This window comes from Ovis aries, chromosome 21 (genome assembly GCF_016772045.2).
Source record: "Ovis aries strain OAR_USU_Benz2616 breed Rambouillet chromosome 21, ARS-UI_Ramb_v3.0, whole genome shotgun sequence".
NCBI lineage: Eukaryota > Metazoa > Chordata > Mammalia > Artiodactyla > Bovidae > Ovis > Ovis aries.
In genome coordinates, this window is record NC_056074.1 from 42,654,312 (window position 1) to 42,680,243 (window position 25,932).

At 56.8% G+C, this 25,932-nt stretch overlaps 1 protein-coding gene across 2 annotated transcripts; it reads left to right on the top strand.

Annotated features, from left to right (window-relative positions):
* Window positions 1–23: 23 nt before the first annotated feature.
* IGHMBP2 (immunoglobulin mu DNA binding protein 2) lies at window positions 24–25,932 on the top strand. 2 transcript variants are annotated; one of them, XR_009597957.1, is made up of 15 exons: window positions 24–160; window positions 1,766–1,935; window positions 4,874–5,057; window positions 5,637–5,734; window positions 9,182–9,345; window positions 10,342–10,542; window positions 12,397–12,544; window positions 17,033–17,207; window positions 18,907–19,089; window positions 19,351–19,469; window positions 19,877–19,971; window positions 21,384–21,507; window positions 22,110–22,928; window positions 23,818–24,022; window positions 24,199–24,312. XR_009597957.1 is itself a non-coding variant. In XM_042238100.1 (15 exons), exons 1-15 carry the CDS (start codon window positions 75–77, stop codon window positions 25,069–25,071), a joined length of 2,937 nt encoding a protein of 978 aa, XP_042094034.1. In that variant the 5' UTR covers window positions 24–74; the 3' UTR covers window positions 25,072–25,932. The 2 variants fall into 2 exon arrangements, 1 of the variants encoding a protein (XP_042094034.1); XM_042238100.1 differs by lacking the exon at window positions 23,818–24,022 and adding an exon at window positions 24,874–25,932 and having other exon boundaries at window positions 24,199–24,371.

Genomic DNA, 25,932 nt, shown 5'->3' on the forward strand with positions numbered 1-25,932 from the left:
CGGGTCCGGCCGGGAGCAGCGCCGCGCGCGGCAGCCGGACCTCAGCGGCTCTGGGCCCGGGCCGGCCTGCGGCCATGGCCTCGACACCTGTGGAGAGCTTCGTGACCAAGCAGTTGGAACTGCTGGAGCTCGAGCGAGACGCGGAGGTCGAGGAGCGCAGGTACGGCCGCCGGCCCGGGCCTCTCGGGGTCGGCCCGGCGTCTCCCCCAGGGTCCCCCCCTCTCCCAGCTGAGACCACACAGATGAAGCCTCCGGGGGCTCGGCCTGACAAGCTTAGGGCCGGGATTTGCCCTCCTGACTGTGAAGGGGGCTCGGCCGCCTCCAAGGATGGAAGCCTCTTCCCCCTCCGGGGCGGCCCGTTCCGTTTTGGGGACCCACCTTGGGAGGGTCTTCTCCCCCTGAAGTGCCCCTCTGAACTTTGCCCCGTGGGCCCAGCCTGTCTCCCCACTTCCATCCCCATCGTGTTCCCCCGTTAGTGTTTGCGCCTGTTCCTTGCCGGGCCTCGAATGAGATGCAGTCGTTGATAATGGGCCCCGGGCGACCGGTGTGAGCGGAAGGGCCCGCTTCCAGCCTGACAGGTGCTGAGCTGTGTGTGCAGGCCGAGTGCTGTGGAGGGGGGTGGGAGCAGGACCGCCGACCCTGCGGAGCCTTAGTGGCGGATGGCTTCCTGGAGGCGGTGGTGCTTGAGCACAGCTTGCAGAAAAATAAGGGTTAAAGAGTTTGCGGGGAGGAGTTTCCTGGAGGAGATGTGGGAAAGCAGCGCACCCCTGCAGCCAGAGCTGGAGCCCTGAAAACGTCGGGCTTTCACCCCAAAGGCTGAAACTGAGAGCTGACATTTATTGAGGGGTGTAAAAACACTCCATAGGCATCAGTCGCTTTAAACCTCACATCAGCTCTGCGAAATTGGTTACTGCGGTAACCGATTCTCATCTTAGGTCTAAGCAGGCTGGAACAGAGAAGTTAAGTCACTTGCCCCAGGTAACACAGGGTGAACCAGGATTTGGGGTCACGCGGGCTGATGCTAGAGTTTGTACTCAACCACTGTGCTGCCTTCGTGGAGAGGATTTGATTTAGAAGTTTTTGATTATGATGGTTGAGAGTTGGGAGTCCTGTTGCCCTCAGTGGGATCCGCGCCCCATCATTTATGGCTGGGTGACTTTGCAGCCTTAGTCATCTTGTCTGTAGAATGAGATCATCCTTACAGCAAACCAGTGAGGTGGGAATGCAGTGATCTAAAAGTCAAGGGCTCAGCACCGTCCGTAGTACAGAGTAAGCACCCGTGGAAAGATGCACAGGGGTCCGATTGAGAAGGGCCTGGGGAAGAAGCTTGTGTTATAGTGCGTGTGTGCGTGTGTGTGCGTGTGTGCGTGTGACGAGCTGCATGTGGGATCTTAATTCCCCAACTGGGGATTGAACCTGTGCCTCCTGAATTGGAAGCACAGTCTTCACTGCTGAATGGCCAGAGGGGTCCCTCTTATCCTATATTCTTGGGCAGAGGATGGCCCTTGGCAGTGAGGGTGCAGGGGTGGATTCTGGGTGCAAATGGGGGGCCCTGGTGGGACAGTGACTCAAAGGGCCCAGGAGAGAAGGCAAAGGTGAGTGCGGGCGCTGTGAGGAGGGCATGGGGGTCTGTAGGAGGAACAGGTTTGAGAGGAGGCAGGTTTGGAGTTTCCCGTGCATAGACTTCCTCTGTTCCTCCTGCATGTTTGGAAGTAAAAACTGGTAAAATATAAATACTGAAGTCTCAACATTGGGTGTTTCCCAGATCCTGGCAGGAAAATGTCTCTCTGAAGGAACTCCAGAACCGAGGCGTCTGTTTGCTGAAGCTGCAGGTATCCAGCCAGCGGACCGGGCTGTACGGACGGCTGCTCATTACCCTCGAGCCCAGGAGATGTGTGTCTGCAGCTGTTCTTCCCAGTAACAGCTTTACTTCCGGTCCGTACCTTGTTGACAAGGGTGTGCGTTGAATATTGCAGTCTTCAGATGTGGGCTGTAAAGATCTGGTCACATGGGACCAGCTGGGGAATAAAGCTTTGCAGTGGAGAACTCTTGCTTAGAAATCCAGCAGTTACGAGGTTTTCTGGTAGGTTAGATCAGCACTCTCCAGACAGGCAGACACCAGCTGAACACCTGAAATATGGCTGGTGATTCCTGCTCATGTAAAATGCACAAGAGATTTTGAAGATTTAGTACTGTTAAAAAAAAAGAGAGTAATTTCTATGACTACCAATTATGTTTTGAAATGAAAATATTTTTCATATATTGGGTTAAATAAACTACTAGTAAAATTAGCTGTTTCTTTTTGGTTGTTTAATGTGGCTTCCCAGGTGACTTAGTGGTAAGGAACCAGCCTGCCAAAGCAGGAGACATGGGTTCGATCCCTGGGTCGGGAAGATTCCCTGGAGAAGAAAATGGCAACCCACTCTAGTATTCTTGCCTGAGAAATCCCATGAACAGAGGAGCCTGGCAGGCTACAGTCCATGGGGTTGCAAAGAGTCAGACATGACTGAGCTCACACACACAACAACACACAAATGTAGCTGCTAGGAAACGTAAGGTTACACATGACTCTCATTTCTTGTTTTTTTTTTTTTTTCCCCATAATATCACAGTATATATATATATATATATATATATATATATATATATATATATTTAAGTTTTATTTTTAATTGGAGGGTAATTACTTTCTAATGTTGTGTTGCTTTCTGCCATACATCAGCATGAATCAGCCATAGGTATACATATGTCCTCTCTCTCTCGAACCTCCCGCCGCCTTCCCTCCCCATAGCTCTGGACCAGATGATTCGTTGTACATAGCTATGTAGTCCCAGACCTTCCTTGTACTAAGAACACTTTGGCTAAGCTTGTGGCAGCCCTGTTGGAAAGAAGGGGCAGTTCGAAGAAGCTTCTTAACCTCACACCTGGGACTCTCGTTTTCAATCAGACCTGGAAACGGAGACAGCAGCACCGCCAAGCACTGCACGTTCTCTGGAAAAGTCTCTCAGCCCTGATTTGATGATGACAGGGTTTGTTGGGTTCATATTTTGACTTTCTGGCCTCTTGCCCCCCGCTTGTTGGAATCCTGGCTGCATTTGGAGACAGATGGGAGGAGGGGAAGCTGATAGTCGGAGTCAGATCTTACACACTGTGTTGCTGAGGGGCCAGGAGTCAGTCACCTGTCCTCTAAAGACAGTCGAGCTTTCGGCCTTACCATCAGGATTAAGTGGGCAGGACCGAATGTCCCTGCTGGGCGTTTGTAAACTCTGCAAACCAAAGGCAAAATGTATTATGTTCAGTTAGGAAGTGCTGTGGAGGGCAGGACCTTCGAGGTTGATGAATAACTGAAAAACAGAAGGTTGGAGGAAGGTGGTCCTTTAGGTGGAAAGGCACAGATCTGAAATCTGATGTGTTGCGACAGCTCCCGATCAGACATAGGTGGGGTTGGTTGTTAGGTTTCCATCTTCTGAAGAGCAGTTTTAAGGCTGTGTAGCTTAGAGATGTGAACTCTGCCATGTGGGCCCCACTCGGGGCAGCTGGTGGGGAAGGCACAGTGGGGTTGGAGCCCCCGGCACTCAGCCCCATGGAGACTCCCCCACCCCATGCACAGAACCAGACCTTGGGCCCAGGCAGGGGAACTGCTGCCACCTTCTCTTTGTCTTTAAAAGTTGGGGAGGGAGACAGGAAAGATTCAAGGTACAGATGAAACTCATTTCCTAGAAGGAAAATAGGTCAGGACTAAAATCACGTCTGGTGCCTGGTTGATATGTGGCGTGGACTCTGACTCAGAATAAATGGGGTGTGAGTACGTGGGGGGCTCTGGCTGAATCTCCACGTGGACTCTGGTTCGGGCAGAACTGTTGGTGTTCAGGGGACAGAAGCACTGAGCCTGGCGGGCTTGGGCAGGAAGGGGCGCGTGGGCTGTGATCACTGGCAAGTGGCCCTGGGCACGGAGGGGTCGCCTGGGCCTGAGCCTGGCGGGCTTGGGCAGGAAGGGGCGCGTGGGCTGCGATCACTGGCAAGTGGCCCTGGGCACAGAGGGGTCGCCTGGGCCTGGCTCCTCTCTGCATCTTGGCTCCGCCCTCTCCTGGGTTGGCTCCTTCTCAGGCCCCACGGGGTGGCAGCTCCAGCCTGTCCATCTGCCCTGGTTTCTGGTCTAGGGGGAAGGGTGAGGGCCTCCTTCCAGCTTGCCTGGGCAAAAGTCTAAGGCTCCGATTGGCCCCAGGCTCACCCCCGAGGGGCGTGTGAAGCCCTGATTCGCTTGAGTGTGGGTCGAGTGCCCCATGCCCCTCAGACTTGCCTGGTGGAGGGTGAGTCACCAGAGCTGTCACAGGGGCGGGAAGCCCAGCTGAGTGGCAGCAGCCCCTTCCCTCCTTCAGCAGTGGTCGCTGTCCACCTGGAGTGCCCACCCGCAGGTGAGCTCCTGTGGCCACCCTGTTCGGGGCCCTCCCTGCTTACCTGTCTTCCCGCAGAGCGGCCCGCCCCACATGCCCTGCAGTGACCCTGTGCTCACTGCCCTCACTGACGCCCTTGGCGCCAACCCCGCCAGGTGGTTCGGTTTGCTCCCCTCCTCCCAAAGTGAGGGCGGGGACTGTGATTTATTCCTGATACAGACCAGCGCCCAGGACAGTGCCAGGCGCAGAGGAAGACTTTAAATATTTTACTGACTGTCATGTTTGTGTTAAGCAGTTCATTTCGTGCAAGTGAATTTAATTATGTAATGTGAGTTAGAAGTGGTTTTTTTTGCTGCTACCAACTTCATTTCTAATGAAAGTAACAGTTACAGTAGTTGAAATGTGCTGGCATTTGTTGAATGAAATAATTCTCGTTTAATTTTGTTCAGCATTTACGTAACTGGTCTTTGCTCCTGCAGGTGACATCGTGGGTCTGTATGATGAAAGCGGTCAGCTGGCCACTGGGATCCTGACCCGCATCACCCAGAAAGCGGTCACCGTGGCCTTTGATGAGTCCCATGATTCCCAGCTGAGTTTGGACCAAGAGCATTCCTACAGACTGTTGAAGCTTGCCAATGATGTGACGTACAAGCGACTGAAAAAGTAAGTGTACGTAACTGGAAATCACACGTGCTGCTGCCGCTGCTAGGTCGCTTCAGTCGTGTCCGACTCTGTGCGACCCCACAGATGGCAGCCCACCAGGCTCCCCGCCCCTGGGATTCTCCAGGCAAGAACACTGGACTGGGTTGCCATTGCCTTCTTTGGAAATCATACGTACCATTTTCCCTGAATGTATCTCATTCCTACTGGAGAAGACGGCAAGCACCTGGGGTCTGGGGTTGGTTGCATGCCCCTTGAGACAGATGGTGGGCTTTCCTGGTGGCTCAGATGGTGAAGAACCTGCTGGCCATGCAGGAGGCCTGGGTTCGATCCCTGAGTTGGGAAGATCCCCTGGAGGAGGGAATGGCAGCCCACTCCAGTATTCTTGCCTGGAGAATCCCATGGACAGAGGAGCCTGGGGGGCTCCAGTCCACGGGGCCATAACAAGCTGGACACGACTGAGCGACTAAGCACTATCACTGTGGGAGGTGGGTGGGCAGGGGCGGCAGTGTCGCGGGGGCCTCAGGCGCCGTGTCGATCCTGGTTGTCACTAAGCTCCTCGTTTTCCCTGTCCCTTGGCAGAGCTCTGATTTCCCTAAAGAAGTATCACTCTGGCCCTGCGTCCTCGCTCATAGAGGTCCTCTTTGGCACAGCAGACCCCAGTCCTCCCAGCGAGATGCGTAAGAGCTTTTGATTTTCCTTTCCCGATTGAAGTCACTATGGGTAGTATCGTGACCGGTGTGATTGCAACCAGGGTGATCTTGGGCGATTTTAACAAGTTTGCGAATGTGCAGGGAGAAGTCTAACTTAGTGTCTTTATAAATTTCTTTGTGTGACTTAAACAAGTCAGTTACCTGCACACAGTGTCAAAGAAGTGGCTCATTCCATTGTTGTTGTTTTTAAATAATGCTGTTCCTAATGTATCTGAATATTTTATTTTGAAGTGGGAGGATATTTCTTCTGCGTCAGTGACCTGAGAGAACAGAGGATGTCCGATCTTACTGGGTTGGCCAAAAGGTTCGTTTGGGTTTTTCCATAAGGTATTCCTCATTGACTATGCTAAAGCCTTTGACTGTGTGGATCACAACAAGCTGTGTAATAAAAATTCCCACTCTTAAAGAGATGGGAATACCAGACTACCTTACATGCCCCCTGAGAAACCTGTATGCAGGACAAGAGGCTACAGTTAGAACTGGACATGGAGCAACGGACTGGTTCAAATTTGGAAAAGGAGTACGTCAAGGCTGTATATTGTCACCCTGCTTATTTAACTTATATGCAGAGTACATCATGCGAAATGCTGGACTAGGTGAATCACCAGCTAAAATCAAGATTGTGGGAGAAATATCAAGAACCTCAGGTATATAGATGATACCACTTTAATGGCAAAAAGTTAAGAGGAACTATAGAGCCTCTTGCTGAAGGTGAAAGAGGAGAGTGAAAAAGCTGGTTTAAAATTGAGCATTCAAAAAATGAAGATCATGTCATCCAGTCCCATCGCTTCATGGCAAATAGATGGGGAAACAATGGAAACAGTGACAGACTTCTTCTGGGGGGGTGCTCCAAAATCACTGCAGATGGTGACTGCAGCCACAAAATTAAAAGACTCTTGCTCCTTGGACAAAAAGCTATGTCAGACCTAGACAGTGTTTTATAAAGCAGAGACATCACTCTGCCAACAAAGGTCCATCTAGTCAAACCTATGGTTTTCCAGTAGTCATGTATGAATGTGAGAGTTGGATCGCAAAGAAAGCGGAGTGTCAGAGAATTGATGCTTTCAAACTGTGGTGCTGGAGAAGACCCTTGAGAGTCCCTTGGACTGAAAGGAGATCCAACCAGTCAATCCTAAAGGAAATTAACTGTGAATATCCATTGGAAGGACTGATGCTGAAGCTGAAGCTCCAGTACTTTGGTCACCTGATGCAAAGATCCAACTCATTGGAAAAGACCGTGATGCTTGGAAAAATTGAGGGCAAGAGGAGAAGGGGGCAACAGAGGACAGGATGGTTGGATGGCATCACTGACTCAAAGGACGTGAGTTTGAGGAAACTCAGGAGATAGTGGAGTGCAGAGGAGCCTGGTGTGCTGCAGTGCATGGGGTTGCAAGGAGTCGGACACGACTTAACAGCTGAACAACAGCAACAACATAAGGTGTTACGGAAAACAGAACGTCCACGGTCTCTCCCGAGGTGTCCACTGCAGAGGTGACCACGCTGACTCCATGGGCCCTGGGTGCTACCTGGACAGATTGGACTGAAACACGCTTGTGTGAGAGCCTCTGAGCCAGAGCTCCTGCATGTGCCCTGCTCCCCTGGATGCCGGCTACAACCGGGGCCCCTCGTGTTCCCTGAAACGGCAGAGATGGTGCTAGTTTCCACCACACCTATGGGATGTTACGGAAACATCTGAACAAACCTTTTGGCCAACCCAGTGCTATATGCCTGATAGCGGTTTTTTATGGTTTGAAGAATCTCAGTCCTCAATACCTCTGATTGTTTTTTCTGTGTCCTTCAAATTGAGGAGAGCTTATATCTGATTGTGACATGTGTTAGTCACAGAACATTTAGAAATAAACAAGGGGAGGGAAATCACTAAAACACCTGTCACGCAGAGTTAGCCTCACTGATGGGCGTGTGTATTCAGATAGCTGTTTTTCCGCATCCATGTAGAACAGGGTGTCTCTTTCACTTACACACACCCCCCCACACACACACCCACTGTTCTCACTCACGTTGGTCTGTGCACTCTCTCGTCTCCTTCAGTGTCTGGGAAAACCTCATTTTGAGGGGTTTGTTACCTCCTCAAGCAGCTGCCCTTCACTGAACGGTTCTCCAGACGCTGGACTTGGCAGTTTATGCAACATCTCTTCAGGGGTTCTAACACAAGGACCACCCCACACCCTTCTCCCGGCACACTTGCGCTGACACCCTGGCGGTGGTGTCTGTACGCTCAGGGCTGCTTCCTATGGGGTTGGCCAAAAAAGTTGTTCACGTTTTTCTGTAACATGTTACTAACTTTTTGGCCACCCCAATACTTTCTCAAACTCTGAGAGCACATTTAAATGAGACTTTGTTTCTGGGCTTCCCTGGTGGCTCAGTAGTGAAAAACCTGCCTGCCAGTGCAGGAGATCTGGGTTCAATCCCTGGGTCGGGAAGTCCCCTGGAGAAGGGCATGGCAACCCACTCCAGTATCCTTGCCTGGAGCATTCCATGGACAGAAGAGCGTGGAGGGCTACAGTCCGTGGGGTTGTGAAAGAGTGGGACACGACTTGGCAAGCAAACAAGAGCCACACATACACAATTACAACCTGTCAGTTTTCTCAAAGAAGATTTTCTTTCTGCCAGCCAGTTAGCGAGAGGCTGCTCTGAGCTGGGAAGGAGGTGAGCGCCGTCCTTGCTGCAGAGTGTGCCCTGGGTGTATCCGGCGTCCAGGGGAGCAAGGGCACGGTGTGGCGGCCAGGATGCACGCAGGAGCTCTGGCTCGCAGGTTCCCATGGTGCCTGCAAGTGTCTCAGTCTTGCGTGTCCGCATCAGCCCCCTGTGCCCGTGCGGTCAGCCAGCACAGCCATCTCCGCAGTAGGCAGCGTGGGCTGGAGGCTACGGACTCGGGGCTGGACACAGCGGCACCGGCTCTGAGCATAGAGTTTACGAAGCAGATCGTCAGTCTCGCTTATGGAAAATTCAGATTGGAAATACCATCCTGGATCTGCTAGTGATTCTTTTCATTGTTTGCTTTTGTGGTTTTACGGCCACGTAAAAAGGAACACTAGGGTGGGAACAGATATGTTCCAAGAGATATTTACTTCCCAGGGATCTGTTTTTCTGGAGCGTGAGTTGGCTGACTTTGTCAGTAAAGGGACAAGTGGTGAACACTCTAGGCTGTGTGGGCCGGGGCAGCGGTGGGCAGCTGGGGACGGTCCCCTAGGGAGCCTGCACACAGGACCTGCGGATTCCTGTCCAGGGGAAGACTTCTGAAAACCAAGCAGGTTGACTTTGTGTTGTCTGCTGACCCAGGGGAGGCCCAGCTCTCTCCCTGTCTCATGACATCCTGTATTTCCATCGGGGTGGGGTTGAGGGAACGGCACTGGGTCACGGGGAGCCAGAGCCTCACTGTTGCTTGTCCCACAGCCCCGCTGACCTTCTGCAACCCCGCCCTGGACGCCTCCCAGCAGGAAGCGGTCCTGTTCGCACTGTCCCAGAAGGAACTCGCCATCATTCACGGGCCCCCGGGAACTGGGAAGACCACCACCGTAGTGGAGATCATCCTTCAAGCTGTGAAACGGGGCTCAAAGGTGGGCGTGGGCACCGCGTCCCTGCAGACACCCGTCACTCAGGTCTGCCATGCTTGCAGGCCCTGAAGGGCCCAAGCCCAGGTTCCAGGACTTGGGTAGGAACGTACCCACGCTTTTACTGACTGACCACTAGGCTGCACCCCTGTTGGTGTCTGACAGCGCCAGGGGTGTGGGCTTGTTCTCGGGGCTGTGGGTCTGTTCTCGGGGCTGTGGGTCTGGACTGGGGAGGCCTGGGGCATTGTCCGCCGGGCCACAGTCCAGGAGCCACCCGCTCAGCACCCGTGCTGTGTGCTCAGGCCCCTGCTGGGCAGGCAGGTGACCCGGCCCGTCTGTGCTCTTCAGGAGAAGGCCCTGCAGCCAGTCACGGGAGACAGACCTCTTTTGGTTAATTCAAGGGTCCCGTTTCCCGGTTCCTGAGATGTGGGATGGGATGGTGTGTGTTACCATTCACTTAGATTGTTAATGGTTGAGAGAGGCTCTTTTACCCTCAACACGAGTTATTGTGGATTCTGAGCATGTGAAGCGGTTGTTACCTTTCTGGGTCATAAATGTTGGATAAGGATAAGAGCTGGAGCAGTAACAGTCAAGATCTGTAGGTCGACGTTCCCTGGGTCCTTCTTATGAACCAGGCACCCGTCTAAGCCTTTGCCGCGTTTGCTCCTTCAGTCCTCAGAGAGATGGGTGTCCTGGCCCTGACCATCCCAGGACACGTCGAGGCCTTTTCCTTCTGGTTGCCGGTCAGCCTTTCTGGTCTTGGGAGCCCCGTAGGTTCTTTCAACCTGAGGTCTAGAACCCAGATGTCATGTCCGTGTGCAGTAGCGTGACCATCAGGCCGTCTGCACCAGTCCTCACAGCTGGACGTTTACTCTGTAACGTCACCAGCTGTACATGCTCCACCCTCCTCTCTTTAACTTCAGGACTTCCCACTTGTTCTAATGTAAACTTAGGTGATTTTGTTTAGAAACCCCCAAGCCGAGCTTGAGCTGTGCCCTCCAGGTTCTGTGCTGTGCGCCCTCTAACGTTGCTGTGGACAACTTGGTGGAGCGGCTGGCCCAGTGGAAGCAGAGGATTCTCCGCCTCGGCCACCCAGCCCGCCTCCTGGACTCCATCCAGCAGCACTCGCTGGATGCGGTCTTGGCACGCAGCGACGGCGCCCGGATCGTGGCCGACATCAGGAGGGACATCGACCAGGCCTGGGTGAGTAGCTCTCTGCCGTGTCTGCCCCTCGTGTGGCTCTCTGGTCTGCAGTCTTTGCCAGGAGCAGGTGGCGTCCTCCGGCGTTTCTCTGGCCTTCGCCGAGTCACAGACCGGGCTGAAACATTGGGCCTGCCCATGTCTGCTGGAGACCTGTGCTCAGCACTGAATGGGGACTCACTGTCTTCAGGGCGGTTTCATGAAGAGGCGAGCAGTTGTCTTGCAGGAAACATTGCTCTTAAGGGCTCCCTGTGTCTGGCATGTTGGCTGGATAATGATGGCAAGGAAAAAAAAAGCAGGCCGAAAGTAAAAACTCAGAAAATACGCGTCCTCCCTAATTTTTCAGTCCATTAACATAAAACACGATGTAGGGGCTTCCCTGCTGGTGCAGTGGTGAGGACTCCACCTGCCAGTGCAGGGGACGCAGGCTCGACCCCTGATCCGGGAAGACCCCGCTTGCCGCGGAGCATCAGGCCGTGGGCAGCACAGCTGTTGACCCCGTGTTCTCGAGCCCGGAGCTGAGCCCTTGAGCTCCCCAGCGAGAGAAGCCACCACGGTGAAAAGCCCGCGCACAGCAACGGAGACCCAGCTCAGCCAGAAAGAGAAACAGAAAGTGGAATGTAGTCCTCGTGAGAAGGAACTCGGTAGCTGATAGGTCAGGGGGAAGTGCAGTTTCTAGAACTTTCAAGCTCTTTGGTTCTCTAGTTTACACATCCCCCCACACCCCGATTCCCTCAGTTGCACGTCTGCCCTTTGCTCACCACCAGCCCACCTCCTTGTGTCCGGGCCTCACAGGGCTGATGTGGAGACTCGGCCTTCCCCGAGGCCCACAGGGGAGTGGGGACTCCAGGGGCAGACAGGACATTCGAAGGCTCACTCAAGGTTGAAGACGCTGGAGGGCTGCACCGATGTGATTCATGCCGCCGCGCGTGTGCATGGCTTCATTTTCTTGTTCCTGATTATTTTTTACTTTTTGGCTGAGCTGCAGGGCCTGTGGGATCTTAGTTCCCCAACCAGGGATCAAACCCGTGCCCCCTGCCCTGGGAGTGAGCACAGTCTTATCCGCTGGACGGCCACGGAAGTCCCCCTTGTTTTCAAATCTGTGCTTTGAGGGTTCTCTTCTCTGTAAGGCAGGCATCCCGCTTATCGCTCCTACCGAAATACCTTTCCAAGTAGAAACCACAAATAAGGAAGGGGTTATGTGTCTTTTGCATCTGGAAGTAAGTCAAGGTCTAGGTGAACATTTAGGGGCTGGAGCAAATGTTTTCCTCTCCCGACGAGTGTGGAATGCTGAGAGGAGCTCCGCCTCCCTCTGTGTAGACCGCCGGGCCCAGTGCTGCAGCAGCAGGCACCGTTTCTTCCCCGGGAGCGCTGCTGATGACTGCGGGGCGGGGCCGGCTCCCCGGGCTGAATTTACTGCTCTCTGGGGCCCCACACTCCCTCCAGCCTCTCCCTGCACAGCTGACGGTGACTTTGAAGGCCCTGAGGCCAGTCAGGGCATCACCTACACGGATCTGTTGCTCTTTCAAGAAAGACTTTAAAATATATATATATATATATATATATAAAGTATTTATGTATTTGGCTGCACTGGGTCTTAGCTGAAGTACAGGATCTTTAGCTGTGACATGTGGACCCTAGTTCCCCCACCAGGGACTGAAGCCAGGCCTGCTGTTCTGGGCACGCAAAGCCCTGGCCCCTGGACCACTAGGCAAGTCCCGAGACTTTTGACTTTCTATCACCTTCAAAGGACCTTAGGGAAGTGGCCCAATTGATGATAAGTAAAAGTGCTTTGTGAATTAAAAAGAGCTAAAAACAAACTCGAGTCAGAATTATTATCTTTCCTTTTCTTTGTAGGCGAAAAACAGAAAGACCCAGGATAAGAGAGAGAAGAGTAATTTTCGAGATGAAATCAAGCTGCTGAGGAAGGAGCTGAAGGACAGGGAGGAGGCAGCCATGCTGGAAAGCCTGGCGGCGGCCAGTGTAATCCTTGCCACAAACACAGGTGAGGGGCCCGGCGTCCACCGCCCCGCCTGCCTCAGCGCCCCGCGGAGGTGGGGAGCGTGCCCACTTGTCCGCTTTCTGGGAGCGTTTCATAGAGGTGTCTTTAAGATCTGGTAGAATGCACCAGTGGAGCCCCTCTGGGTCTGGAGTGTTTTCCTCAGGAGTCTTTTATTTTTTTTTTTAATTTTTATTTTTACTTTATTTTGCTTTACAGTACTGTATTGGTTTTGCCATACATTGACATGAATCAGCCATGGGTGTACATGAGTTCTCAATCCTGAACCCACCTCCCACCCCATATCATCTCTCTGGATCAGCCCCGTGCACCAGCCCCAAGCATCCTGTATCGAACATAGACTGGCAATTCGTTTCTTACATGATAGTATACATGTTTCAATGCCGTTCTCCCAAATCATCCCACCCTCTCCCTCTCCCACAGAGTCCAAAAGTCCGTTCTAAACATCTGTGTCTCTGTTTGCTGTCTCGCATACAGGGTTGTCATTGCCATCTTTCTAAATTCGACATATGTGTGAGAATACTGTATTGGTGTTTTTCTTTCTGGCTTACTTCACTCTGTATAATAGGCTCCAGTTTCATCCACCTCATTAGAACTGATTCAAATGTATTCTTTTTAATGGCTGAGTAATACTCCATTGTGTATATATACCACAGCTTTCTTATCCATTCATCTACTGATGGACATCTAGGTTGTTTCCATGTCCCGGCTATTATAAACAGTGCTGTGATGAACATCGGGGTACACGTGTCTCTTTCAGTTCTGGTTTCCTCGGTCTGTATGCACAGCAGTGGGATTGCTGGGTCATAAGGCAGCTCTATTTGCAATTTTTTAAGGAATCCCACACTGTTCTCCATAGTGGCTGTACTAGTTTGCGTTCCCACCGATAGTGTAAGAGGGTTCCCTTTTCTCCACACCCTCTCCAGCATTTATTGCTTGTAGCCTTAGGAGTCTTTTAATTGCAAATTCAGTTTCCTTAATTGTCGTAGAATATTCAGGGTGTCTCTTCTCAAGAGAGCTTGTGTCTTTCAAGGAATTTGTCTGTTTAATCTAAGTCTTTGAATTCCCAGGCATAAAATTGTTCATAGTAACCCCTTATAATTAAAAAAAAAAATCTGTAGCGTCTGTGACAACGTTACCTCTTTCACTTCTGAGATTAGTAACTTGCATCCTATTTTTTTTCCTCTGATCTTCTGGCAAGAGGGGTATTAATTTTATCGATCCCCTCAAAGCGCCAGCTTTTGGTGTCGGCAGCTCTCTCTGTCGTTTTCCTGTTCCCTGTTGCACTGACCTCGGCATTGGTTCATGTGGGCTCCCTCTGTCCGCTCACCTGGGTTTAATTTGCTCTTCAGTTCCCCTTTTCTTCCGGTGGACGTGGAGGGCTTTGACTCGTATTGATTTGAGACCGTCATCTTCTGTGCTGTAGGCGTTTAGTGTTGTACGTGTTTCCCCGTGCACTATTTCCACGGCATCCCGTAACTTCTAACGTGTGTTTGCATTTTCATTCATGGTGAAATAAACCGTCTCATTTCCCTTTTCTTTTTTGACCCACAGTTATTTAGAATTGTGTCATTCTCCTTCCATATATTTGGGGGTTTTCCAGATATCTTCCTGTGGTTGATTTCTTATTCAGTTCCATGTGGGCAGAGGATACACTGTGTACGACTCGGATCATTTCATCGAGATATGTTTCATGGTCCAGAATGTGGTCTTTGTGAGTGTTCCGTGCACACTTGAAAGGAACACCTTCCCTGGTTCTGTTGAGGTTTCCTGTCATGGTTGATACTGTGGTTCAAGTCAGTATCCTTACTGATTTCCTGTCTTCTCATCCTGTCACTTACTGAGAGAGGGGTGTTGAAATCAACTGTAATTGTACATCTCTTTCTTCTTGGAGTTCTGTCAGTGTTTGCCCCGTGTCCTCCATAGCTCTCTTATTAGGGGCTTGAATGTTATGGTCTCTTTATTAATTAACCAATTTATCATCCTGAAACGACCTTCATTATCCCTAGTGTGTTCTCTTTTTTGAAATATTATTTAGTTGTTCAGTTGTGTCCGACTCTTTGCGACCCGCCAGTCCTGCGAGGACCACAGCCCCCCAGAGGACTGTCCATGGGATTCTCCAGGCAAGTATACTGGAGCGGGATGCCATGCCCTCCTCCAGGGGATCTTTCCGACCCAGGGATTGAACTCTCGTCTCTTGTGTCTTCTGCACTGTAGCGGATCTTTTACCCCTGAGCCCCTTGGGAAGCCTTCTGAAGTCTGCTTTGGTATAAAAGCAGCCACTCCAGCTGGAGACCACGTTTGGCGGCTTTAGGCCTTTCTGATGTGGCCAGTCGATTCTTAAAAGCCAGCGAGTGAAAGAGAGTTGTAGCAAGATGGGTTACACTCTTTGGTAACATCGCCACGACATGAACCCCCCTGTCGCTTTGGCCGTATTCTGTTGGCTCAAAGCAAGGCCCAGGTCTGACCCTCACTTCAGGGGAAGGGGCTACACAGGGTGTGACTGCTAGGAGGCCAGGATCAGGATTGGGTGGGCGGCCCTGAGGGTCTGTCTGCTGCCGCCGCTCAGAGGGGCTGCGCTCAGGAACAGAGCCCAGCTTCTGATTTACTCTGTAATCCTTGCTTTGTCCGGCTGTCTTTTAGATCAGACAGGATGGAAACAGGGTGCACTAATACTGTCATGCTGTCTATCACACCCCGTGTCGCTGCCTCTTCTGGCGCCTTTTGCTTCTTCTGTAAATTTGCGTTCCTCTCTGGCGTCCTTCATGTCACCCTGAAGGACTCTCTTTAGTCTTTCTCGAAGGACAGGTCTCAGCTTTTCTTTACCTGGGTGTACCTTTTCTCTCCTCTGTTTTCGAGGGACTGTTGTGTTGGGGGCAGAGTTCTCGGTTGACAGTCTGAGTTGTACGAACATGCCGCCCCTGCCCTCTGCCTCCACGGTTTCTCACGAGTCGGCAGCGTCAGTCTCTCTGAGGATCTGCTGCACGTGATGGAGCGCCGCTTTCTCTGTCTTCCGGCAGCGTGACTGTGACGAGTCTCCCCGTGGCTCCCTCTGGGTTAGCCCCGTGGAGCTTGTTGAGTCCCCTAGGTCTGGGCGCTGTTGTTTTTGTCAGATTGCGAAGCTTCCACACTCCATTACTGTTCCAGTGCTCCCCTGGCCCCTTTCTCTCTCCGTTCCTTCCTGGGCTCCTGGGATGTGCTCGTCGGTGCCCTTGACGGTGTCCTGTGGGTCTCCGAGGTGCTGGGCATTGCCCTTCGTTATTTTTTTGTTCTGTTTCTCCGACTGAATAATTCAGCTGGCTTGAGCTCACGTTTGCTGGTTCCTCTGCCTGTTCAAATCTGCTGTTTAGCTCTTCCGGTGAATTTCAGCTATCGTACTTTTCAACTGCAGAGTGTATTTTTTTTTTTATGGCTTAAATCATTAATTTTTATTATTTTTTTTTAATTTTATACCAGAGTACAACTGATTTATAACGTTGTGAGTTTTGGGCTTTTTTTAAAAGGTAATTTCTGTCCCTTTATTGATAGTCTTGGTGGGACATCATTCTCAGACAGCCTTTTATTTCGTTCGACGAGCCTTCCTTCTCTTCGTACACGTTTAAAGTAGCTGATGGTAAAGTGTGTGTTTGGTAAGTCTGCCGTCTGGGCCTTCTCAGGAATGGTTTCTGTGGATCGCTTTTCATCCGTGAGTGGGCCGTACTTCATTTCCTTGTGTGTCTTGTAACTTTTTGCTGGAGACTGACCATTGTAAACGGTGCTGTGTGGGATGCTGGAGGTCAGGTCGTCTTCCCTCCCCCGGTTTGTTCCTTCTCCTTGTGGTCATGTCTGTCCAGCGATTTTCCTGAGCGGCTCCTTGTCCTGGGCGCTGCTGCAGCCCTGCTCCCTTAGCTCACGGGCAGGTGACCACCAAACCGCTCTGTGTCCAGGAAGGAGGAACTGGCTGTGGTGGTTTTGTGTCCTTGGGTACACGGTGATTTTTACCCAGCAGTTAATTGTTCTGTGTGTCCAGGAAAACACCTAAAAAGGGAATTAACTAAGCTCTAAATTCAGAAAATGATGCAGAAGTAGTGTTTACAATTAAGGCAGCCTTCTCTGGGGTCCCAGCCCCAGAAGGGAGAGTGACTGTGGTGAACGAAGTGCTGGGGTGGCCTGTGGCTGGGGCTCAGCACTCCACACCTGAGCGCGGGGGCTGGAGCCACGAGCCCCGGGACGTCCTGCTGACCCTTATTCCAAGAGGTGCTTATTCCAAGAGTGCTGGGGTGGCCCGTGGCTGGGGCTCACCACTCCACACCTGAGCGCGGGCTGGAGCCACGAGCCCCGGGACGCCCTGCCGACCCTCATTCCAAGAGGCGAACGTGCCACACAGGCCTTAATGCTTAGCCAGACTGTGAACCAGTGGCTCGCTGGGTCTCTCCCGGGGTGCCTGCAGCTGTTAGCGCCTCTGTGAAGGCTCATAGCTCCGGTTCCCACCAGGCGCCTCTGCGGACGGCCCGCTGAAGCTGCTGCCCGACGGCCACTTTGACGTGGTGGTCATCGATGAGTGTGCCCAGGCCCTGGAAGCCAGCTGCTGGATCCCCCTGCTGAAGGCCCGGAAGTGCATCCTGGCCGGAGACCACAAGCAGCTGCCCCCCACCATCGTCTCCCACAAGTGAGACCCCTCCGTCCTTCACCTGCCACCCCCTTGTGCGTCCCCCCAAGTCCAGCTCGGAAGCCCAGGCTCACCCAGAGGCCCTGGACCAGTGGGGAAGCCCGGCCCATGGACTGAGTTAAGGTTGTGGGGGCAGGTGGCTCCCTCGGCATCTGAGCCCTGACTTAGGGGAGGGAGAGCCCGGGGGTCATTTTGGTTGAAGGCGCAGTTTCAGTTACACCCACACAGAGGAAGTAGGCTCTCACGATGTGTGACTTACAGACCCCAGAGATGGCGAAGGCAGGGTGCGGCGGGCGGGGACGGGCGGCTGGCTGGCCCGGGTCAGCAGCGGGCAGGGCTGGGGTGCCGTTGGCAGACCTGTCACCTGTAAGAGAGACAGTTTCGTGCGCCTCCCTGAGGGCACGCGGTCCACACAGAGGGCTGCTGCACAGGGCCCCTAAGGCCTCCTCAGGAAGCAGCCACTGAGCCGAGGCCCCCGAGCCCTCCTCCTGGACAGCATCCATACCCACCTGTCACCTGTCACCCCAGGTTCAGGTGGTGGGGGCAGAGGTCACTAGCCTTTCCCTGTCTTTGGTCTCTATGGGGATTGTGGGAGGGGCCCCGGGTGAAGCAGAGCGGGAGCTGACGGTGGGAACTCTGAGCTCAGGGCCTTCTCTGGACGTGCAGATGCTGGTGTGGGCCTGTGGTCACGCTGTGACACCCCCGGGGCCATGGCTCCGAGAACAGAGCTGTTGCTCACCGCTGGGTGTGCCATCCACCGTGTGCCCATGCTGGCTCCTTCAGACGCCAGCTAGGTCAGACCCTGAGCTCCTTGAGGGTGGGTCACCTGGCGTGTGCTCAGATCCTGCCTGTTGAGTGGATGTCCCGTAATGTGGCAGGTGGAGGTGTGAGGCTTGGGTGTGCGAGCAAGGCTGTTGGTGGAGCCAGCAAGAGGGGAGCAGGGACCCCAGAACTGAGGGGTGTGCAGGTCAGGGTCCCACAGGGAGAGGGTGTCTAGCCGCCAGAGGCTTCAGAGTAAGGATCTGGAGGGGACTTTGGGCTGGATAAAGGGGGGACGGGAGTGTGCTTTGGAGAACTGTCCTGTGGGAGCCAGATGTCCGGGTAGGGGTGGGCGGGGATGCTGTCCAGGAGGAGGGCTCGGGGGCCTCGGCTCAGTGGCTGGTTCCTGAGGAGGCCTGAGGGGCCCTGTGGGGCAGCCCTCTGTGTGGACCGCGTGCCCTCAGGGAGGCGCACGAAACTGTCTCTCTGGGGGATTTTGGGGCATTTGGGGGGATGTGTGGGGTGGGTCGAGCTGGGTGTTTCTGGGTTTGCAGTTGGGACTGGGTCCCTTCACCACTCATGCCCATGGCCCTGCTGTTGGTAGGTGCCTGTACTGAACAGTGGTAACCCAGGGAGGTTAGGAGGGAGCGCGGGGCCTGCAGCAGGCCCGGACACCGTCCCTTGGTGGGCCGAGGTCAGCTCTGCGCCAGGTGGCCCGGCTGGGTCCGGCTCCGTGGCTCGCTGGTAGACGTGGGCACTTCCAGGGGGCTGTTCCCTTAGTTCTGGGAGGGAAGTGGGCTGAGGTTTGAGGGCTGCCTCCCGCCGGCTCCTGGTTCAGGCTGCACTCGGGACTCGGGCCCCTTTTGAGGGCTGCTTCCTGCCCAGCCCCAGGTTCAGGCTGCACTCGGGACTCGGGCCCCTCGCTGCTCTCCCCGGGCAGGGCCGCGCTGGCGGGGCTGTCGCTCAGCCTGATGGAGCGCCTGGCGGAGCGACACGGAGCCGGGGCGGTGCGGATGCTGACGGTGCAGTACCGCATGCACCAGGCCATTGCGCGCTGGGCCTCGGAGGCCCTGTACCACGGGCAGCTCACCGCCCACCCTTCCGTGGCCGGGCACCTCCTGAGGTGAGTGACTCCGCTGTACCCTGCCCCGTGTCCCCTGAGCCACATTCCGTAAAGATGCGGGTGTGGAGGTCGCCTCTGAGACTGGATTTCTGGCCAGAGCACGGGTCAGGCTTCTCCAGGGTGAGGTCCTCTGACCACGATGACTGTGCTTCCCTCCCCCTGCTGTCTGGTGCGGGGTCAGGGCTGGGGAGGGCGCGGGAAGGGCAGCGGGGCCCTGCCTGTCGTCGGGGCCTCCCATGTTCAGTGTCGGCCTGTGTGCAGGGACCTTCCGGGTGTGGCGGCCACCGAGGAGACGGGCGTGCCCCTGCTGCTGGTGGACACGGCCGGCTGCGGGCTGCTGGAGCTGGAGGAGGATGACGAGCAGTCCAAAGGGAACCCCGGTGAGCGGGCTGGCCCGGGCCCCTCTCAGCGGCCTGTGTCAGAGAGGAGCCGCGTGAGGGCAGGGGCGGGGGTCCTGAGCCAGGCGCCCTGGGCAATGGGGCACTGTGGGCGTGCTTGACGGATGGGCGGCCCCAGGTCAAGGCAGAGGGGGCCCAGACAGCAAGGGTCCCCCCTCGGGGCAGCCAGGTGGACGGGACGCACACCTGCTCCTGAGAAGGGAGGCCCATCCGCGGGGGCCCTGGGCCTTGTGTGTGGAATCCGGCGTCCCCTCCCAGGAGGCCACCACAGGCTGAGCATGAGAGCCGCCTGTCGTCACAGCTGGAAAAGTGCTTAGGAAACCAGCGCTGGTGATGGGCGTCCGTGGAGAGTACCCCTCATGCTGAAGGGCCGTCTGTTCCCCCCTCAGGTGAAGTGCGCCTCGTTGGCCTGCATGTCCAGGCGCTGGTGGACGCAGGTGTCCGGGCCGCTGACATCGCCGTCATCACGCCATATAATCTGCAGGTGCGTGTCAGGGTGACTCCCCGCCGGAGGGGCTGGTGGAGCAGGCTGGTTGATGGACTCTGGTGGCCGAAAGCTGCAGGCTGAAAGCTGACCTCATCACAACTGCATCCAGGGCTCAGATGGACTCAGCAAGAGCTCTGTCCATCCATCCATCCATCCCCTGGCAGTGCCTTCCCCACCCCGTCCCGGGCTCTCACTGGCTCCCCGTGTCAGCTGATTGTCGGGCCTGCCCTTGGGGCCAGGCAGCCTCAGGCTAGTGTCCGTTCACGCACTCCCGGGGATGGCCTGTCTCACGGTGTCCCCACGGGAGCCTTGGCTTGGAGTCTCCAGTCTGGCTCAGGTTGCCCCACACCCGAGCTGGTGGCTGTGACCAGTCGCCAGGTTCTTGCTTCCTCTCGAGTCAGCTCTCCGGCTTGTGGAACACCGCAGGGCTGGGTGTCTCCGGAGGCTGCCTGGGGAAGGTTGGGGGCGCCGCCTGGTGAAGGGTGCGGTGGTGGGCAGCAGATGCCCTAGACATCTCCTCCCTTCTCTTGGGCCTTTTCCCCATCTCCCCTCTCAGGGCTTGTATGCTCATGAAGCAAGGCCTGTCTCCTTTGGTAGGAAGAACTCACCTGCTTCCCAGATCGTGAGGTCTGGGCATGAGATGCCATCCCGGTTTAGAGGACACGCCTGGGGGTGCCTGAGCCCAAGCCGTGGTGGCATGAACGTCCATGCTGGGGTGTGGGTCACCCCGCCACGTCATGCCATGCCGGTTTAGAGGACACGCCTGGGGGTGTCTGAGCCCACGCCGTGGTGGCGTGAGCGTCCGTGCTGGGGTGTGGGTCACCCCGCCACGTCATGCCATGCCGGTTTAGAGGACATGCCTGGGGGTGTCTGAGCCCACGCCGTGGTGGTGTGAGCGTCCGTGCTGGGGTGTGGGTCACCCCGCCACGTCATGCCATGCCGGTTTAGAGGACACGCCTGGGGGTGTCTGAGCCCACGCCGTGGTGGTGTGAGCGTCCGTGCTGGGGTGTGGGTCACCCCGCCACGTCATGCCATGCCGGTTTAGAGGACACGCCTGGGGGTGTCTGAGCCCACGCCGCGGTGGTGTGAGCGTCCGTGCTGGGGTGTGGGTCACCCCGCCACGTCATGCCATGCCGGTTTAGAGGACACGCCTGGGGGTGTCTGAGCCCACGCCGTGGTGGTGTGAGCGTCCGTGCTGGGGTGTGGGTCACCCCGCCACGTCTGTGCTCTGCTTTGTTGTTCACGCGCATGCCCGTGGGAAGGGAGGTGCTCGGAGGCTGTCATCCCAAGGCTGCTGCGGGCCCCCTGGGCCGAGCGGCTGTGCGGGGCCCGGCCTCCGCCGGGTTAAAGGGCAGCGTGTGGGGCCCCCTGATGTGAGCTGTGATGCGAGGCCTGGCTCGGTGTTGCAGGTGGACCTGCTCAGACAGAACCTCGCGCACAGGCACCCAGAGCTTGAGATAAGGTCCGTCGACGGCTTCCAGGGCCGGGAGAAGGAAGCTGTGATCCTGTCTTTCGTCAGGTCCAACAGGAAAGGTGCGGGGCTGGGGCTCCCGCGTAGTCCGGTGGTTAGGACTCGGCGTTTCTGCTGCCCAGGGCCTGGGTTTGATCCCTGGTTGGGGAACTAGGATCTCACGAGCCTCTCAAAGTGGTTGTGGAGGTGGCCCCCGAGAGCCCAGAGCTCATCTCCTGGCCCCAAGGCCAGTATAGCTCAGGGCCTGGTTTCTGCAGCCAGGGCTTATAGATATTCCATTGGGTAAGAAATTTTTCCCCAGAAACAGTTGTTAGTGAATGGGCTCTGTCAGGTCGAAAACAGTTAAGGAGGAGTAAAGTGAAGCCAGGAGGCGCACCGGAAGGTACCTCGTGTGTTGGCCGTTGCTCCGGGCTGTGTCCTGGGTCTGAGCTCTGGCAGAGGACTCTGTACTGACTTGGGGACGAGTGGCAGGTGTCACTGCCAGAGCCCCAGGCAGGACTAGAGAACCATCCTAGACAGCAGCCAGGGGGAGCCTGTGGACGGGACCCCACAGCTGTGGGGGTGGACAGAGCCCGGGCAGTCCTCTGGGGGAGGGTGGTGGACGGGGGAGCCTGCCTTCCTGTCCCTTAGTCTCTGCCATCCGTGCACCCGGGCTGGTGTTCAGGTGAGGTGGGCTTCCTTGCTGAGGACCGGCGCATCAACGTGGCGGTCACCCGCGCACGGCGCCACGTGGCCGTGGTCTGTGACTCCCGCACGGTCAGCAACCACGCCTTCCTGAAGACCCTGGTGGACTACCTCACGGAGCACGGCGAGGTGCGCACGGCCTTCGAGTATCTTGACGACATCGTCCCCGAGAACTACTCCCACGAGGGTGCCCAGGCGGGCGGGAAGCCCCGGGGCTCTGCTGCAACAGCCAGGAGGAAGAAGCCGAGTGGGGCGCCCTTGGGCTCCTCCGAGCCGCAGCCTCGGCCCAGCCTTGATGGAGGCGGCGGCCGAGAGGGTGCCAGGAGCAGAGACGGTGCAGACGGCTTCAGGGCCACGATAGTGGAGTTCATGGCGAGTGAGAAGACGCAGCTGGAGTTCCCTGCCTCCCTGAACCCACACGACAGGCTGCGGGTCCACCAGATCGCTGAGGAGTTTGGGCTGAGGCATGACAGCACCGGGAAGGGGAGGGAACGCTTCATCACGGTGAGCAAGAGGGCCCCGCCCATCCCTGCGGCGCCGGGCGGCAGAGCCCCTCTGTGTCCCGAGACCCCCAGCTCCAAGCAGCCGGAGCCCCCCGAGCAGCCGGAGCCCCCCGAGCAGCCGGAGCCCCCTGTCAGGGAGCCGAGCGGCCGGGACCAGCCGGACCTGAAGGCGCTGCACCTGGAGAGGCTGCAGAGGGCGGGGGCCCAGCAGGAGCAGCGGGCCAAGGAGGGGCCCTGCGCCCCGGGCCCCGCGCCCCGGAAGTTACCGGAAAAGAAGAAGAAGAGAGATGCGAGAGGTGAGTTGGTCGGCTCGTGGGAGCACAGGCGTGGCGTCCCCTCCACTGGGAGTGTGAGGCCCACCTGCCACCATGAAGAGGCAGGGCGCCTACTGCGGGGCCCCTGCCTGGGTCCTTCATCTTGAACCCCAAGCCCCCGCAGACCATGCCTGCCTCAGCGGCCTCTGTTCCTCGGGCTTCATGTGGGGTCCGGCCGGGCCACCGGAGCTCCTCCTGCAAGGAGAGGGCCGGAGGAGCAGCCGCCGTGGGCAGGGCCCGGGGACACAGAGTCAAGGCGGCCTGCACGGCCGCGGCTCCTTCCACGGGCTCGGGGGTCCCTGGCAGGGCTGTGCGCGCCACTGTCACGCCTGTGCCGCCTCCGCAGGCGCCCGGGGGCTGCTCGCTCCTCCCGCCACTGGCCCCCATGCGGTGTCACGCTGAGGCTGAGAGTCCAGGGCACAGCCTGGCTCTTCTGGGTGACCCTTGTCACAGCCGCATTCCTCCAGGAAAGGCCATGGGGTTGGTCCTCTTCCCTGGGCCCCCGAGCCCTGGGGTGCACAGCCCAGAGCTGTCTCCCCGCCTTGGGCCTGTCTGCGCTCGCTCCATGTCGTGAGCTGAGCAGGGGTACAGGAGACGCCGACCCCCCCACGGGAGCGGACACCCTGCTTCTGCCTTCGCCACGCTCAGAACACGTGACTGCACGGGTGCGGCCCGAGGATGGTCTTCCTTTGAGGGGGGTGTGGGTGGCGGCCACGTGAGAACAGTGCCCCTGGGAGTCGGCGCCCACCCCAAGGGAGCTGGCGCCGCCGGAATTAAAGACGCCATTTAGGGGTTATAGTCGTGTTGCCTTTCCCCTCCTGAGCGCTTCCCTACAACTTTAAAGGATTTCCACACAATTGTCTGGTTACAGATGTCACCTTTCCTTACACTGGGCTGTGAAGGAATACACTGTGTCTCCCTGGATGGCAGGGTTAGTCTGGGGATTTGAGTTTACAGTCAGCAACGTGAAGGACATGCTCATATTTAAACGCTCTTCTGGATTTGTGTTGGTGAGCTTTGAGGAGTGCGCGCCCCGCCTGCTGGTCCCCTCCGGACGCTCCCGGCCGCGCCGTCCGGTGAGGGTCCCTGGGCTCGTAAGGGACCCGCTCCATCAGCGTCTGCTCACGCGCGGGGGCCCTGAGGGCAGGGGTCCGGCTGGCTGCGCGACAGGCAGATGTGGGCCCCGCGGGGAGTTGGCGTCCGACTTCCTCGTCCTTGCCTGTTGGGGTGACTGACGCCTGTCTCCCCCCAGGACCTGCAGCCATAGAGCTGCCCGCGGAGGAGGACTTTGACGCCCTGGTCTCGGCCGCCATCAAGGCAGACAACACCTGCGGCTTCGCTAAGTGCGCGGCCAGCGTCGTGACCCTGGGCCAGCTCTGCCTGCACTGCGGCCGCCGCTACTGCCTCGGCCACCACCTGCCTGAGGTCCGTGGCCCTGGGGGACCTGGGCGGGTGGGCTCCAGGCAAACCGTGGGCCTGTGTGTGTGTGAGAGAGATGCGCATCCAGGCTCTGGGCTTGTGTGCGCACCCCCACACAACCCGTGGGCCTGCGCATCTGTGTGTATCGTGCATGTATAGACTGTGGGCCTGTGTGTGTGTGAGTGACCCCTAAGTGGACCCTGCCCTGCTGGGGAGGCACGGGACCCCGCCCCGCACTGCCGTGTGCTTGGAGGAGGGTCTGTGCTGAGCCCAGGGCAGGGGGCCAGGAAGGGTTTGGGGCTCTTCACCAGCCCTGCCAGGGCGTGGACCCTTCCTGCCCCCCCAGCCCTGCACTGGGAGCCTGTGGGTGAGAGTCTGCGTGTGGAGAGAGCAGGGAGCCCCTCCGAGGTCGATGCTGGGGGTCCGTGGCTCCCGAGTGCTGTGTCAGCAGAGCTGGGGACTCGTCTGTCCCCACTCCCGGCCCAACACTGCCTGTTGTGACCCCCAGGTCCATGGTTGTGGGGAGAGGGCTCGCGCCCATGCTCGGCAGAGGATCAGCCGGGAAGGGGTCCTCTACCCCGGCAGCGGGACCAAGGACAGGTCCCTGGACCCCGCCAAGCGGGCCCAGCTGCAGAGGAGGCTGGACAAGAAGCTGGACGAGCTGACCGGCCAGAGGCGGAGCAAGAGGAAGGAGAAGGGCAAGTGAGGCGGGCGCCCTGCTGCCCCCGCGGCCTCTGAGACCAGTGGGACCTGCAGCGCCTTTCCCTTCCTGGTGGTGGACCCACGCGGCTGCGTGGCAGCCAGACCCACATCGACCCCCGGCCGCGGGGCGAGGTGCCTGCCAAGGACCCAGCGACAAGCTGCTCTGACGTTCCGGGACAAGGTGGAGAGGCTGGGGGACCCCAGCCCAGGCCGCTTCTCAGGGCTGCTGTGGGGGGTGGGAGCCCTCGTGCGCCCCCCACCCCCGCCCCGGAGCGTCTCCTGCGAGCCTGCCATCCGGGGTGCGTCGTTCTGCCGCTGCCGGGTCGTGCGCTCCCCTGAACTTGGGCCTGGGCCTGTGACCCTGTGAAGGTGACGGATGGCCTCATAGCCCAGGGCAGCAGCTCCCGGCCCTTCAGGTCAGATAGGACAGAGGACGTCTTGGAGCCAGCGCTTCACCCAGACGTCCCCACGTGCGGCTCGGCCCGCAGCGGGTCTGTGACCTCACCGGAGCTGGTTCCCGTCTCTCTTCCCTGGGGGCCACAGTGACTCCACCCTGACCCCAACCAACGCAACTCTGGCCATTCTGGTGCCCTGTAGGTCGGAGGTCATGTCCGGGCGTGCTTTGGGAAGGCTCCCTGCCGCACCCACCGACCCGTGTCACTGTCCACAGTGGTGGTGTCAGGGAAGAGCCCCCTAGAGCCCCAGCCTAGCCGAGCCTGCAGACCCAAAGCCCCTGGAGGGCTACCTCAGGGTCCCTTCTTGAAGAGAACCTCAGATGGATGTTTTATTTTATTCTCGGAGCTTTATTTGTTTCAAAGGAATATAAATTATTTAAAAATTAAATGAAAACGTGCATATGGCCGCA